This window comes from Mauremys reevesii, linkage group 1 (genome assembly GCF_016161935.1).
Source record: "Mauremys reevesii isolate NIE-2019 linkage group 1, ASM1616193v1, whole genome shotgun sequence".
Lineage (NCBI taxonomy): Eukaryota > Metazoa > Chordata > Testudines > Geoemydidae > Mauremys > Mauremys reevesii.
Genome location: NC_052623.1, coordinates 138,141,291 through 138,156,892, shown reverse-complemented (window position 1 = coordinate 138,156,892; position 15,602 = coordinate 138,141,291). Strand labels below are relative to the sequence as shown.

Genomic DNA, 15,602 nt, shown 5'->3' with positions numbered 1-15,602 from the left:
ACCCCTTTAGGGTTACAATTTTTGTAGATTCTCAGAGGTAGTTCAGAAACACACTCCAACATGCCATTCAAATCTACAAACAGAGGCAAAAGTAATCCTGAAATACCACAGATAGTATCATGGAATCATAGAATATCAGGGTTGGAAGAGACCTCATAAGGTCATCTAGTCCAACCCCCAGCTCAAAGCAGGACCAACCCCATCTAAATCATCCCAGCCAGGGCTTTGTCATGCAGTATTTGTCAGGTATACATGCAGTATTCTGTATGACGTTCCTGGGAGTAGCCATTTTCCATTCTATATATAGATTGAAAAACACCAACCCATATCTGGATTTTACATTTATTAACCTCTGTAATTATTCAGTGATGTTAAGAGGTTTAGCCACAAGTTTCTCATTACAAACAATGAGAGCTACCTGGCTAACCTCTCACAGAACACTTTGATTTATCATGGATTATTAAAATCTAATGCCATTGCAATGGAAAATCATTCATAGTATCCTGTAGAAAACTGTTATCCAGACCTAATGATTCCTCTCCCAAATATGGTATAGTTTTAGGATTAATCATGCAAGATACCAAGTACCCTAAGCTACCAGGGTGAAATCCTGACTCTGATGAAGCCAATGGCAAAACTCCCATTGACTTCAATAAGTCCAGGATTTCAGTCCCATTGCCTTTTGAACTGGGAGCACTTAGCTGCTCAGTATAAGTCTGTATGTCTATTTTGCTGTCAGCTGCTACACACGTCTCTTTTAGCACCAATGCTGTCCAGGTTTGCCCTCCCACTGAGTACGTTTTAGATTATTTTCTCTACCTAGACTTGTATACATTTTCCCAATTAAACTCTCATTTTATTCCTTTCTGTCCATATTTCTAATTTCTCTATTTATCTGTATTATTTCTCTGTTCTCTCTGGAGTTCATACCTCCTAATTCACCATCATTTGCAAATTTTAATAATGTGCTACTTTTTTTCCTCTTCTGGATAATTAAACTTCAGTAAGTTAGGACAGAATACTAGAAATGGTATTGTAGTGAACAGTCCTAGACTAGCAGAGAGACAGAGTAGATGGTCTAACAGGATTTTTCAGTCTCTAACACTGGTGATTCTATAGGACTAGCCCTTGTAGAATGTGCAATAACCACCGCTTATGCTCAAAAATTCTTCCTTTGTTCTCATTCAAGTAACTTGTAAAATGTAACAGGGTGATGCATATTCATCTTTGTAATATTTTTGTGTAAGTAAAAATAACTCATGCATAGATTTGGTCAGAAAATAGGGTTCCCCTGATGAAAGATTTCAGCTTTTCCTAGAAAAATTGAAAACCTTTGAAAATTTCTGTAGCAATCAAAATGAAACATTTTGACATTTCTGCATGTATTTTTGTTTTGTTTTGTTTGTGGACCCAAATAGAAACATTTTGTTTCAGTTTGGTTGACATTAGACTGTATTGTAATGCAAACTAAGGCTCCCATGATGCTCTACAGTATCCCCTCTTGCTGAACCACTGGGGTGCATCAAGGGTGATGCAGTCTGGTTGGGGAGCCCTGCCTGTAGGGGAGAATATGGGCATGAGGCACCTGAACAACTCCTCCCATGAGAGACTGAACTTCCAAATCTAAATTTTCAGATTTTGGTCAAAGAATTTTTGGGCTTTTTTTTTTTTTAATGAAAAGTCAATATTTTCCACAGAACATAGATACTTCTCACGAAAAATTTAATTCAGTCAAAAATCCAATTTTCCATGAAAATATGATTTCTATGGAAAATTTTCAACTAGCCATATTTATGCAAAAGTATCAATTTCACTTTTGTCTTGTATTTAAAGTACTATAAAGGTGCCCGGTGCTACCATGATAGGTACTAGGGACCATTAAAAGTGTATGGAAAACTCCCCTCTAGGGTTGCTATACACTTTTAGTTCAGCATTGGATTATGATGATGCAACATCTTGCATTTCACAGGATTGTCCCAGTTTTGAGCAAGCTAGGTTGTCACTGTATTTGCACTGCATTTTGATGTTACACTTAGAAGATGTTGCATCATCATAATTTGTCCCAAAGGACAAACTTGTAAAACTGTCAACTCAAAGTAGAATTCAGTATATTTTGCTTCAAGTTCTGTCAGTATACTTTTTTTCTCTCTCACACACACTCACTCTTTTGGCATGTCAGAGTCATGCTCTTAAACCAAACTATGTACAAAATCTGACCAAAATTAGATATTTTTGCTTAATCCTGGGTAAATCAGTTTGTTGTGCTCCAAATTTCTGAATCTTTAGCTGCCATGCAAGTCAGATTTACCTGATGGAGGGCCAAATTCAGCCCTGAAATAGTAGTGTGCTTATTGACTTCACTCATGTTGGGTCTGAATTGAGCCTTACAGATTCAGTATTGATGCAAAAAAAGGATTCTGCATAAATTGTACAGCATCTAGAACATGATGGGTGCTAGTCAGCTTTTTAAGGCATCATTGCAAGGTTTGAGATACCACAGTAACAGGAATAAGAACCTGTATAGAATATAACGTCACAGCACATTTTGGCGGTGCTAGTGTAATATAAATAAATAATAGAATTACATAGAATCATAGAAATGCAGGGCTAGAAGGGACTTTGAGAGGTCCAGCTGAGGGAGGTCCATACCCAATTACCTAAAGTTTAAGAGGATTAATGGAGCAGGACCCATGGAAAGGGCTACTGTGACATACAAAGTAGATAAGAGCTTATCAGAATATTTTCACAACATTCTTCCTCTGATGAATGGCAACATTTTCAGATCTCCCCTGAGGAAGATTTATTGAATTAAGTTGTAGGAGAAATCTTCCCCAGAAAATAAAATAGTGCACTTAAATAGGTTGCTTGTCTTTATGCTTAATTTTTTCTTTTTTGGAGGGTCATTTTCATTTAGGACTTGGCATACACATCTCTGTGGACAGAGAAGACATAAGACAAAACTATAAACAAAAACATTTTAGCATGAAAAGCAAGCCCTGTTCCCTCCATACCCATTTTACCTGAGCTTATTTGCAACTCTTTTAGAAAGGTCTGAATAATTCAAGAGGCCAAGCCTTTGAGGAAAAACTGCAGCAGATTTCTTTAGAGAGAGAAGATAGATAAGACCACATTCTGCTCACCGTTACACCAGTGGGATTCCACCAGTGCAACAGAACATAATTTGGCCAAAAGAATACTTCTATTATATATGCAATAAGAGATTACTCTTATAATATGTGTGTGACTTCAGTGGAAGTTTTGTCTGGCTAAGGAATAAAGGAATGGGTTCTAATAATCATCCCATAGTTACCTGAGAAGAGTAAAAGCAATGCACCTCCAGGGATCAGCAGTTACTTACCAGAACATTCAAATCCACTACCTCTGTAGCCCTGTTTACATTTGCACTTGAAGGATCCCTGAGTATTGAGGCACCCTGCATGGACGTTACACTTGTGTGTACTTGAAGCACATTCATTTATATCTAGAAAAAGGATACTTCAGTGAACATATCATTCAGTCATCTGTTTTCAGACAATTTAAGCACCAGCATCAGAACAAGAATGTCCTGAACCCACCACTAACAGAAGAATCCGCTCTGGGTATGGACTCTTGCTTCTTTCTCAAGCCCACAACTTTTGGCCTCAGTTTCTGAGCATGACTTTTAATAATTTTAGGGCCTGCTCCTGGTCCTAATGAAGTCGATGGAAGTTTTGCTTATAACTTCAATGAGAGCAGGATTGGGCCCTGAGACTGTAAATGTTGCTCTCCTAACAAAATGCAAAGGGCCCATGAGAATAACCATGACTGTGATGAAATGCAGTCATTTTGGCCCTAGTTCTGCCCTCCTTGCATGGAATAGCACCTCACTCCAAGAACAATCCATTGCAAGTCAGGGTGGCAGAACTGTGCCTGTAGATTGTAAGATCCCTAGGGCAGAGGGTTCTTGTATTTGTTTGAGAAGTGCCAGGCACGTACAGGATGCTGTTGGAAAAATAATTGATATATTCAGTAAACCATTATGTTAAATTGACATCAGAACATTTTAAACAGTGGCAGTAACTGATCTAATTGTTTTGTTCCATTTGATTTTGCTACTGAATGGCACAAGAGCTTTTCTGGTTTCTCCCACATGAGGGAGCTAAGTTCTTACAAAGTTAAAGTTTTGCACCCATTCATATGTTACCCACCCATGATTCACACCCAGCAGGTCAAAGGTACAGATGCAAAGCATGGCTCAGCGTGGACAAACATGTAACAGAGAACTCTGCATCAAACGGCTGATGTATTTGTCAATAAGATTCAGACCTGCAAGCTTTAGGCCAGGTCTCACCATTTTGTCTATGCACATACATACATAAGGAGATGGGGGGGAAGGATATCATTTTCAGTTTTAAGGCTTCTGGGATTTGAGTACAACAGGAAACCAAGACTCCACTCCAAAATCTGCCTTAAAAAAAACCTCTCAAAAAACCAAGAGGACATTAGTTCTCTTTTGTATGTGCTCAGTGTAATTCCAATTCTCTCAGGCCCTTACGACTGTACCATTAGAGCAACATTTTTCAATGTCTGCCACATCAACTACAAATTTGGTCTTACGCAATATGTGAGGCCTCTAGTTAATGGACTGCAACAGGGGACTAGGGAGGTTTGACATTTGTTTTTGCATCTGTGTATGTTAAGAAGACTTAAGAGTATTTTCATCTGTATTTGTCTCTGTCTCTGAAAGATCAGAGATGTAACACAGTTCTTCAAAGTAATTAAAACCTGCTTTTTCCAGCCAGTTATTTTTTCTTCTTTGAGCTGGACAAACAAACATCTCTTTCCATTGTGTTACAACTTAATGAAAGGATAGGAACACCTCACTATGCTGATCAGAGCCAAAAAAACCTTAATTTACCCCTTTTGGTTTTAAGCCAAACAAGTGACCTTTCAATTAGAAGCCTTAAAGCAAAACTGAGCATTCCCTTGTTGCAGACTTGATTACAAATAATTGTACATCTTGTGTGAAATTTCCTAGAGAGGTCTTGGCAAGAGAAGGCAATATAAATTACAGTTGCCTTTGTAAATTTTCATTGATATCATTATATATAGTTTTTCAGTCACCAGGCTGCAGAGATTAGTCAGTGTCCCAAGGAGGGTTCTAAATGATATTTTACATCTGGTTCTGAGCTGCACTCTCAAGCAGAAGCCAAAATTCATGCTTAAAGCAAAATCCACTGATCACCATGCAATAACATGAAAGATACATTGAGGAAAGGGAAGAGACAAACCAACCTAGTGCCTAAATCTTACCTACACAGTCATAATGGCCTCTGACATATTTCAGTTCATAACCAATCTGACACTTGCAATAGTAGCTTCCAAATGTGTTGACACATCTGCGGTTATAAGAGCAAATAGCTTTGCCAGTGGAGCACTCGTCAATATCTAAGGCAAGGAAAATGGAAATTGATAAGATTAAGCAGAAGCAAATGCAGTGCTAGTTGTCACTTGCAAGGTGTGCTTTGGTCATGGTTGTCACTGGAACCACACATTTCAAAATGTCCATGTTATAAAACATGTCCTGTGACTTTTATATTTGGGGATTGTTTTGCGTATGATTAGGTGATATGATGGTAACAGTAAAGCCAAGTTCACTCAAAACCTTGAGCACTGCCAGCTTAAAAATTAGGTTGTGTGAAAGGCTGGGAGACAGCTTAAAGGTACCATGCTTAAATGGAACCATTAAAGGTAATGGTTTGTCATATAGTCATGGAATATGCGTGGGGGAGGGGAGTACTTCACAGATTGTGATTTCTCTGAGGGGGCAGTTGGGAGGAAACAGCAGAGGACTCTTAAGATAAGGCCTTTTGCAGAGGTGGGAAAACATCAGTAAAGAAAAAACAGCAGTTTTCTCTCCTGATTTCCTGCACTGCTGCTTGCAGGGGTAAATCCTTTGGCTCTGGCAGAAAAGCATGAAATTATGGGTAGAACTCAGGCTGGAAGTCGTGAGTCCCGGGGGTAGCAGACAGCTGTCAGGGGCATGAGACCACCCTGCCCTTCCTGATAAATGGGAAAGGGGTCCTGGTATGGAAAATGCCTGAGAACCGCTGTTTGAAAGGTTCTTCAATGATCTGGAGTGGCTATACATTAAATTGGTTTTAATTTTTCTTATTGCAAAATGAAATAACATTTTCATTAAAATAATGCAACTGGTGACATATGGCATTTAAAAATTGATGGTATTTGCCTTCCCTCTCCCTCCTGCAACCCCACATGACCAAACTGTGACATTAGATAGAATTTGCCATGACAAACCACTGTCCTTAACTACAGTAACTTCTCGCTTAACATTGTAGTTATGTTCCTGAAAAATGCAACTTTAAGTGAAACGATGTTAAGTGAATCCAATTTCCCTATAAGAATTAATGTAAATGGGGAGGTTAGGTTCCAGGGAAAAATTTTTCACCAGACAAAAGACATTTTTTACACACACACACACACACACACACACACACACACACACACACACACACACACACACACACACACACACACACACACACACGTTTTAAACAAACAATTTAATACTGTACACAACAATGATGATTGTGAAGCTAGGTTGAGGTGATGGAGTCAGAGGGTGGAAGAGGGTGGGATATTTCCCAGGAAATGCTTTACTGCTAAATGCTGAACTAGCACTTGGCCGAGCCCTCAAGTGTTAACACATTATTGTTAATGTAGCCTCACACTCTACAAAGCAGCACGAATGGAGGGAGGAGACACAGCATGGTAGAGAGAGAGAGACAGAGACACATTACCCCTATAAGTACGCTGACCCCACTCTAAGTACATTGCCTTTTTAAGTAGGTCAGCAAGTTGAGACAGCAGCTTCTGCCAGCAAGCTCCCTCCATCCTGAGCTCTGTTGTTTCCCTTCCCTGCTCTATGGAGATGGGATACAGGAGCAGGGGGAGGGGGACACCCTGACATTACCCCTCCCTTCCCCCCTCCCCTCCCCGCACAGCAAGCAGAGGCTCCGGGGAGCAGCTCCAAGGCAGAGGGCAGGAGAAGCACATGGCAGTGTGGGGAGGGACACTTGAACTGCCAGCAATTGATAACCTGCTGGGCGGCTGCCACACAGGGAACTTAGGGGAGCTGATAGGGGGGTTGCTAGCCCACCCTGGATCCAAGACCCCACCAGTTAGCTCCAACAGGTTGCTCTTTCTGCAAGCAGTGGACAAAGCAGGAGGCTGCCAAACAACATTATAAGGGAGCATTGCGCAACTTTAAACGAGCATGTTCTCGAAGTGATCAGCAATGTAACAACGAAACAAGGTTAATCAGGACAACATTAAGTGAGGCATTACTGTATTATTATTACTTATGTAGCATTGTGAAGTGGTATATTAAATGTATTTGACACCACAGTCCAATATCCAAACCTGATGGTGTAGGCCAGGGATCATCAACCTTTAGCACGTGGCCATCAAGGAAATACGCTGATGGGCCGGGACGGTTTGTTTAGCTGCAGCATCCACAGGTTCGGCCAATCGCAGCTCCCACTGGCTGCGATTTGCTGTTCCCTTGGCCTGCGCTGCTTCCTACGGCCCCCATTGGCCTGGAACGGCGAACCTTACATTAAACTAAACATTTCCTGTTGGGCTGCTTGTCTATTGTAAGTACTTACATGATCCCTACTACTTTGGTATTGGAGTCCTACACAATATTTAATGTATTTATCCTCACAATACTCCTGTGAGGTTGGAAGTACTTTTGTCCCCATTTCACAGATGGGAAACTGAGTCAGAGAGCCACCAAACGACTTGCCCAAGGTCACACAGGAGGTTTGTGACAGAGAAAGGAATTGAATACAGATCTCTCAAGTCCCAGGCTAATACCCTAACCACTGGACCATCCTTCCTTTTCCTCATGTTTACGCCATTTCTATTGGAGCATTAGCATTTATCTAAACTCTTGTTTAGTGTTTTAAGGTATATGCTGAATGTACCAAGGTGCTTCATAAGCTAAACAAACATATGAAACAATCATAATGGATGTATGAATAGCTAAAAGAAAGATTTAGGAGAAGCTCTAGACTTGTCTGTTGTATTTAAACACATGCTTCCTGACTGTCTGCCTTCAAATAGCTCTTAAATAATTCAAACAAATGTTAATAATAAAACTACAATGGGAGGCTGGTTAGGGAATCCTGCTGATTCACCCCAAAACAGGACATTTCCAATCACATTCATTTCATTTTCAAGGAAAGAAACACGGTTCCCATCATGGCATGTTTATGATTTGGAAGCTGAGCCAAATGTCCATATGGGTTCACTCTATAGCTCATGAGCGATAAAACACTCAGGTCATATGAAATTTGTGTATGGCGTGCTGTTGCAGCTGTGTGTCAAAAGGACAACTCTTATGGTAACTGTCTCTCCTTAGAAAAAGTGTGTCTAGGTTGATGTGCTTAATTGATCTCTTGCTTGAAAGGCTATGCATGTTTTTTTGCCTATATAGTTACAATTCATTTCCTGTGTGTTTGACATGTCAAACCTCTCCAAGATTCTGTAGAGTGCATTCCTATAAAATGTATTTCTCAGCAACATCTGAAATTGAATAGCTACTGTACTCCTCTGCTCCTATCAGATATTGCCTGCACAGCTGTTCTTTATAATGTGAATCCCAACCCAAACCATTTGTAGTGTGATCAGATACCTTTGTGATAGGCACTGTGTACGTGCATGAAATCATCATCATGTCTATGTCAGAGACATTTTCACTAGTAATACTGTAAGTGCAAGAGGAGGTATTTCTACTGTACCTTTGGGTGAACCACAGAAAATACAGCTTTCTTAGTTATGAGTAGAGCTATGTGAAGTTTTTTTTTTTTAAATGAAAAATTTATTTGACAAAATGTGCAGTTGTGGTCAACCTGAAACTATTTGGAAAATGTCACACAAATAATTTCAGCCATTCAGAAAATGGCCAGAGAAGGAGAAGAAAGAGGAGTTGGTGCTGTTGCTCATATCTCTTCCCCACCCCTCATAATCTTTAGCCCAGTGGCAAGGGGACTCAGCTGGGATTTTGGGGCCCCACGTTTCAATCCCTGCCCTGCAACAAAACCAAGATAGACTCTTTCAATTCACCACAAATTCAAAAAAAATAAATTTCAGATTCAGTTCGACCTGAATTACATGTTTTTTTCAGTGTTTTGGAACTACTACCAAATGGGGGGGGGAGGGGAAGGGGGAGGGAATCAATTATTGCCCAGCTCTAGTTATGAGTTTCAATCGTCTAAAGTTGCCTGACTGGAATAGAGATTACACAAACTCTCTGCGCATTTTTGTGAGATACAGAACTAGTCCTGGAATGCCGAAATTGCAAAGTTTGCAGATGCCTGGTGCACCTAAATCTTTTGTGGAAGTTTGCAAATGAACTTGTATGCCTAGTGATTTTTGTTGTGTGAAATGAACACGTACAGTGTTCTGAAAATAAGTTTATCTGATAGTCTCAAGCCAGTGGCACAGACAAACCTGAAGGAGGAGTTCTTTTGCCCTCCCTTTAAGAATGGGCAACGTAAGTATGAAGTTTAAGATTTCTGCTGTGTATCTGGTGCATGCTGTTGACTATGTTCCCTCTTAAAATGAAATAAGTATCCTTGGGGTTACCTTAAATGAAATAAAATGACCTGTGAATGTACAGATAACCTAACTGAAACAAGTAGTGAACTTCAGACAGAAACAAAGTGGAAGCCTTGCAGTCAGCTCTACATATGCTATACAACTAGCAGTGGGCCCCCAGGTCCCAACTGTGGGGTCAACTGTGGCTTTGCCATGAGCCCCAAGCAAGGGGCTGTGCATTGTTGGGAAGGAGATTTCTATTTTACCTCGGCACTGTTGGTCATTGATCAGCGATGAGACTGACCTTTGGATCTTAAGCACACTACCTTTCTTTCCTATGTTCGAAAATAGTAGGGATAATTTCTTTGTCACACACTGAAAACAAGAGGCCCTAACCTTGAGCCTGCGGGGAGGGGTCAGCAGTCCAATACCAGCTGCCATACAGAGTTTTTTTAAGATTCAGGACTTCATTCTGAATGGGCTCTGCAGAAAAAATTGAGAGTAGGGAAAATAAATAAATAAATAAAATCACACCACACATACCTATACATGTCCTTCCATTTGGTCCCAACTGAAGTCCAGTTGATGGACACAAACACCGTACCTCCTCTTTGACTTCTTCGCATCCATACTGGCAGTTCACCATAGCACATGTCCTGGAATCTGAAGACAAAACACACCCTGGTTGGAATCTAGACTGGAACAAGACCAGCCCTTTTCCTAAACCAGCTCTGCGTAAATGTCGTATATTCAGCTGAACAGAATAATCTCATTCATCGTTCTCAGCATCTGCTAATCGCATTGTTTAGTCACTAAAAAATAATACTCAATGGGTATGTCTGCACAGGGAAAAACCCCACTGTGGTGAGTCTCAAAGCCTGGGTCAAGTGACTCAGGCTTGCAGGACTCCCACTGCAGGGCTAAAAATTGCAGTGTAGATGTTTGGGCTCAAAAGGTTTCAAAGCCTGGGTTCAAACCCAACCCTAAATGTCTACACTGTTCTTTTTAGCCCCACAAGCCCAAGTCACTTGATCTGGGCTCTGAGGCCTTTTTTTCCCCCTCTGTAAACGTACCCAGTAGGTAAAAGAGTTACCTAGAGGTCTTCCATAAGAATATCACCTTGTTTTTCCTTCCCTCTTGTTTTCTCTTATTCCTCCTTTCCTGCCCCAGCCCCACATTCTGCAATTTCTCACTTATCTTTTAAATTGTAAGCTGCTTGGGGCAGGAAAATTGTCTGCATAGTGTCATGCTCTACAGAAATGAACAACAATTCTACCGAGGAGAAAAAGCTCTAAAAAATAATGGAAAAAAGTCTAATTCAACAGTCACTACTATAAATACTTTAAAAGTATTGTTATGGGGGGGTTGAGTGAAACCTCATTAAAGCAACAGCTGTCCTTCATTCAGGATATAACAAAAGACGCAATTGAATTTGTAGGTGACAAATCTGAGGAACTGTCACAGATTGAAGTGTCACTAGAGGAGGTTTTGGAATTAATTGATAAACTCAACATTAACAAGTCACCGGGACCAGATGGCATTCACCCAAGAGTTCTGAAAGAACTCAAATGTGAAGTTGCGGAACTATTAACTAAGGTTTGTAACCTGTCCTTTATATCGGCTTCGGTACCCCATGACTGGAAGTTAGCTAATGTAACGCCAATATTTAAAAAGAGCTCTAGGGGTGATCCCGGCAATTACAGACCGGTAAGTCTAACGTCGGTACCGGGCAAATTAGTTGAAACAATACTAAAGAATTGTCAGACACATAGAAAAACATAAATTATTGAGCAGTAGTCAACATGGTTTCTGTAAAGGGAAATCGTGTCTTACTAATCTATTAGAGTTCTTTGAAGGGGTCAACAAACATGTGGACAAGGGGGATCCGGTGGACATAGTGTACTTGGATTTCCAGAAAGCCTTTGACAAGGTCCCTCACCAAAGGCTCTTACGTAAATTAAGCTGTCATGGGATAAAGGGGAAGGTCCTTTCATGGATTGAGAACTGGTTAAAGGACAGGGAACAAAGGGTAGGAATTAATGGTAAATTCTCAGAATGGAGAGGGGTAACTAGTGGTGTTCCCCAAGGGTCAGTCCTCGGACCAATCCTATTCAATTTATTCATAAATGATCTGGAGAAAGGGGTAAACAGTGAGGTGGCCAAGTTTGCAGATGATACTAAACTTCTCAAGATAGTTAAGACCAAAGCAGATTGTGAAGAACTTCAAAAAGATCTCACAAAACTAAGTGATTGGGCAACAAAATAGCAAATGAAATTTAATGTGGATAAATGTAAAGTAATGCACATTGGAAAAAATAACCCCAACTATACATACAACATGATGGGGGCTAATTTAGCTACAACGAGTCAGGAAAAAGATCTTGGCGTCATCGTGGATAGTTCTCTGAAGATGTCCACGCAGTGTGCAGAGGCAGTCAAAAAAGCAAACAGGATGTTAGGAATCATTAAAAAGGGGATAGAGAATAAGACTGAAAATATATTATTGCCCTTATATAAATCCATGGTACGCCCACATCTCGAATACTGTGTACAGATGTGGTCACCTCACCTCAAAAAAGATATTCTAGCACTAGAAAAGGTTCAGAAAAGGGCAACTAAAATGATTAGGGGGTTAGAGAGGGTCCCATACGAGGAAAGATTAAAGAGGCTAGGACTCTTCAGCTTGGAAAAGAGAAGACTAAGGGGGGACATGATAGAGGTATATCAAATCATGAGTGATGTTGAGAAAGTGGATAAGGAAAAGTTATTTACTTATTCCCATAATACAAGAACTAGGGGTCACCAAATGAAATTAATAGGCAGCAGGTTTAAAACAAATAAAAGGAAGTTCTTCTTCACATGGCACAGTCAACTTGTGGAACTCCTTACCTGAGGAGGTTGTGAAGGCTAGGACTATAACAATGTTTAAAAGGGGACTGGATAAATTCATGGTGGCTAAGTCCATAAATGACTATTAGCCAGAATGGGTAAGAATGGTGTCCCTAGCCTCTGTTTGTCAGAGGATGGAGATGGATGGCAGGAGAGAGATCACTTGATCATTGCCTGTTAGGTTCACTCCCTCTGGGGCACCTGGCATTGGCCACTGTCGGTAGACAGATACTGGGCTAGATGGACCTTTGGTCTGACCCGGTATGGCCTTTCTTATGTTCTTATGTTCTTAATTGAACTGTTTTATGGAATACGATAGCTGGAACAATATGAGTCACTGCCCAAAACACAGGCCACATGCAAGGCTGGTCAGGAATCTGAACAGTGGGGGCAGAGAGGTTTGACAAGAGCAGAATATAAATACATGAGAACAGGGTATTGTTTGATGGAGCTCTGTGTGTACAAGAGAGAAGTAGTAGAAACATCACACAAGCACACAAGGAAATGTCAGAGACAGCAAGAGAAGCTGTGATGTGTTTCCCTCCCCATCCCTGACACACACCATGAAAGGGTTAGGCCTTATTTCTTTTGACCATAAGCACAAATAGATTTCCCTGTATGCAGGTAGATTGATCACTGCTACCAGAGTCACTGAAGAGAACTGCATACCCCTCAAATCAGTGCGTTCATCAATACATCCCTCTGCAGCATGGGGTGACCCAGACTCACCACTGTGAACCATAACTGCACTCTGTATTTCTCTGCTATTTCCATCCTGTAGTCCCCACTTGTTCACCCCAAACAGCCTCCCATGACTCTCCACCTTCTAAATCAATCCCTAACCCCACACTTTCTAGGCTACGTCCTTGCCTCACATTGCTACCCACAGCAGCAGCACAGGATTCAAAGGGCTGTTTGCAAGCCACTGCTGTAAGGTCTGAGGCCTTTTTCTGCAGCTGTATTAGGAGAGCAGCAGGCATGAACCAAGAAGGAAAAAGTCACATCCTCACACTCCACCTAAATTACATTAAAACAATGTAATATCAGGCTGTTCAGGAGGCACTCCTGTCCTAATAGCACCCACCCACTCACCAGACAATGAAACAGATCTTAAGATGTTTAAAGAAAACTTTGATAGCATTCGCTCTGGCAAGGAATCGCTTATCCTTGAGGGGGATTGTGAAATCTCTACTTCTTTATTGTTTTGCCTTTTTGGTCCCTACTTCTCCATTGTTTATCTGTATGGTTTCTGTTTGGTTCTTTGATTGTTTGTTGCAGAACTAATTTTGCAAGATTTAAATCAACTAAGGTGTTGGGGTCTGATGGGGTAAAAAGTTGTTTTGTAATGGGTTAGGATTGTAATACTGTTTTGTAATACTTTAGTTTAAAATGCTTGGTTAAGGTCTAGCTAAGCAGGACTCAAGTTTCACTATATAAAACTGGGGTCCAAAAAGAAGTTCTTTGGAACTAACTCCAGGACATGGCCCAAGGTCAGAGCTGTCAGACCTCAACACCCTGCCAACTATATTGTGCAGAAGCTGGAGTCCCCAGATGACCTGATCCTGACCACCAGGAAAAGTTCATCTGCCTTATTGGGAGTGGTGACCATCGTATGCTTAGCGTGTGCATTCTGCTTTGGTGATTGTTAATAAATAGAGGTTAAGGATATTATTGTGTAAGGCTCTTTCACTGGTAAAAGGTACTGCAAATCCACAGGTTACACCCTGAGCCCTAGAAACTGGGTAAGGGTGGATGCCTTATACCCTAAGCCCAGGATGGGAAAGGGTCCGGTGCCTAAATTAAGGGTTGAGCCCAGGAAGGGTAAAGGTGGGTGCCCTCGAGTATGTGGGTAACACCACTAGTCCAGTCTGTAAGCTGGAAGCTCCTGGTTTTTCTTCCTGGACAGCTGCACGACTGACAGGGTCTGTTCTTCCTGCTGCTGCCAAGGTTCTGGTTTGGGCATTGACTTTGCTGTGCCAACTGGGCCCACCGCACTCACCATCAATGGCCACGGTTCACTGAGGACTCCTGATCTACAATTCAAGACAGCAGAGTTCAGCTGGCCCATCCAAGTCCCCTTTCCTCTCCTTCCTCATCCGATTTGCCTCTTGGTCATCTCAGGGTAACTGCCACACACTTCACCATAGCTCTCGGTCTCTCTTCCCTTGAGGGAGACGGGGGAGAGACAAAGCACTGTCCTGAGATGCAGTTCCCCTCACTCCCCAGTCCCCTATTGTCCCCCTCACCTCCTCCCATCTCTCTGCTGGTATCTCCAGCTCCATGCAAAGAAGAGGCCACTAGAGCCCCCCCCCCCTGCTCTTCAGATCCAGCAATGCTCCAGGGTGAAACTGCACCATCCTCTCCTTTGCCCATTACTAAATTTCCACACCTAATGCCAGCCTCAGGAACACATACTGAGAAACCCAGTAGGGAGACTATGCTACCGTTTCCCTCTAACAGCACTTGTTCTGCCTGCCCCATATTGGGAACAGCTGGCTTCTGCCCCCTTGCTAACTCCTCCTCAACTTGTGCTTGGGACAATGGCTCTGTTACCCCAACCACCTGACTCCATATCACTGCCCTCCATTTGGCAGTCCCTCTGGCACTGCCACCAGTGTCTCTGCCACACCATTATGGGACCATCACTCCTCTTGCTGGGGTGTGTCCGACTTGCAGCTGTTGCTGCCCACTCTAATGTCTGGGATACTTGCAGTCACCAGTGCATAGTCCTCCATGGTTGCCTGCAGATCTTTGGCTGCTACCAGCACTCCTGCGGGAGCTACTCTCACTTCTACTCCCCTAGCAGCCATTACTGGAGCTCCCTTCAGCTGCTCATCCTCTCTCACTGGTCCTGCCCTAGAGACACGCTCTTGCTGCTCCCTGGCTACAGGCTTCACCAGCCATTCTCCAATTCCAGCAGCCACTGTGCTAGTATCCTGCTGTCCTCTGCTTCCCAAATACCTCGCTCACAACTGCATCCCTTGAGGGAGCCCACAGGGCTCCTCTAAACCACCAGGCACTCCAGGGTCCCCACTGTACCCTCCTGCTCCAAAGTATGGCAGGGCCCCCAGAGAAGCATGCTGCTCTCTCCACCTCCTCTGCCTCTCAGT

The 15,602-nt window shown here is 42.1% G+C and overlaps 1 protein-coding gene across 4 annotated transcripts in view; it reads right to left on the bottom strand.

Moving 5' to 3' along the window:
• EGFL6 (EGF like domain multiple 6) overlaps positions 1-15,602 on the bottom strand; it is a 65,802-nt gene that overhangs the window by 29,728 nt on the left and 20,472 nt on the right. For 3 of the 4 annotated variants that reach the window (XM_039520382.1, XM_039520380.1, XM_039520381.1), the window contains 3 exons: positions 10,147-10,266; positions 5,293-5,427; positions 3,359-3,481 (listed from right to left, as the gene is read on the bottom strand). In XM_039520382.1, the coding sequence (XP_039376316.1) occupies positions 3,359-3,481; positions 5,293-5,427; positions 10,147-10,266 (378 nt within the window). The remainder of the gene's footprint in view (positions 1-3,358; positions 3,482-5,292; positions 5,428-10,146; positions 10,267-15,602) is intronic. The other variant, XM_039520383.1, reaches the window with a different exon arrangement.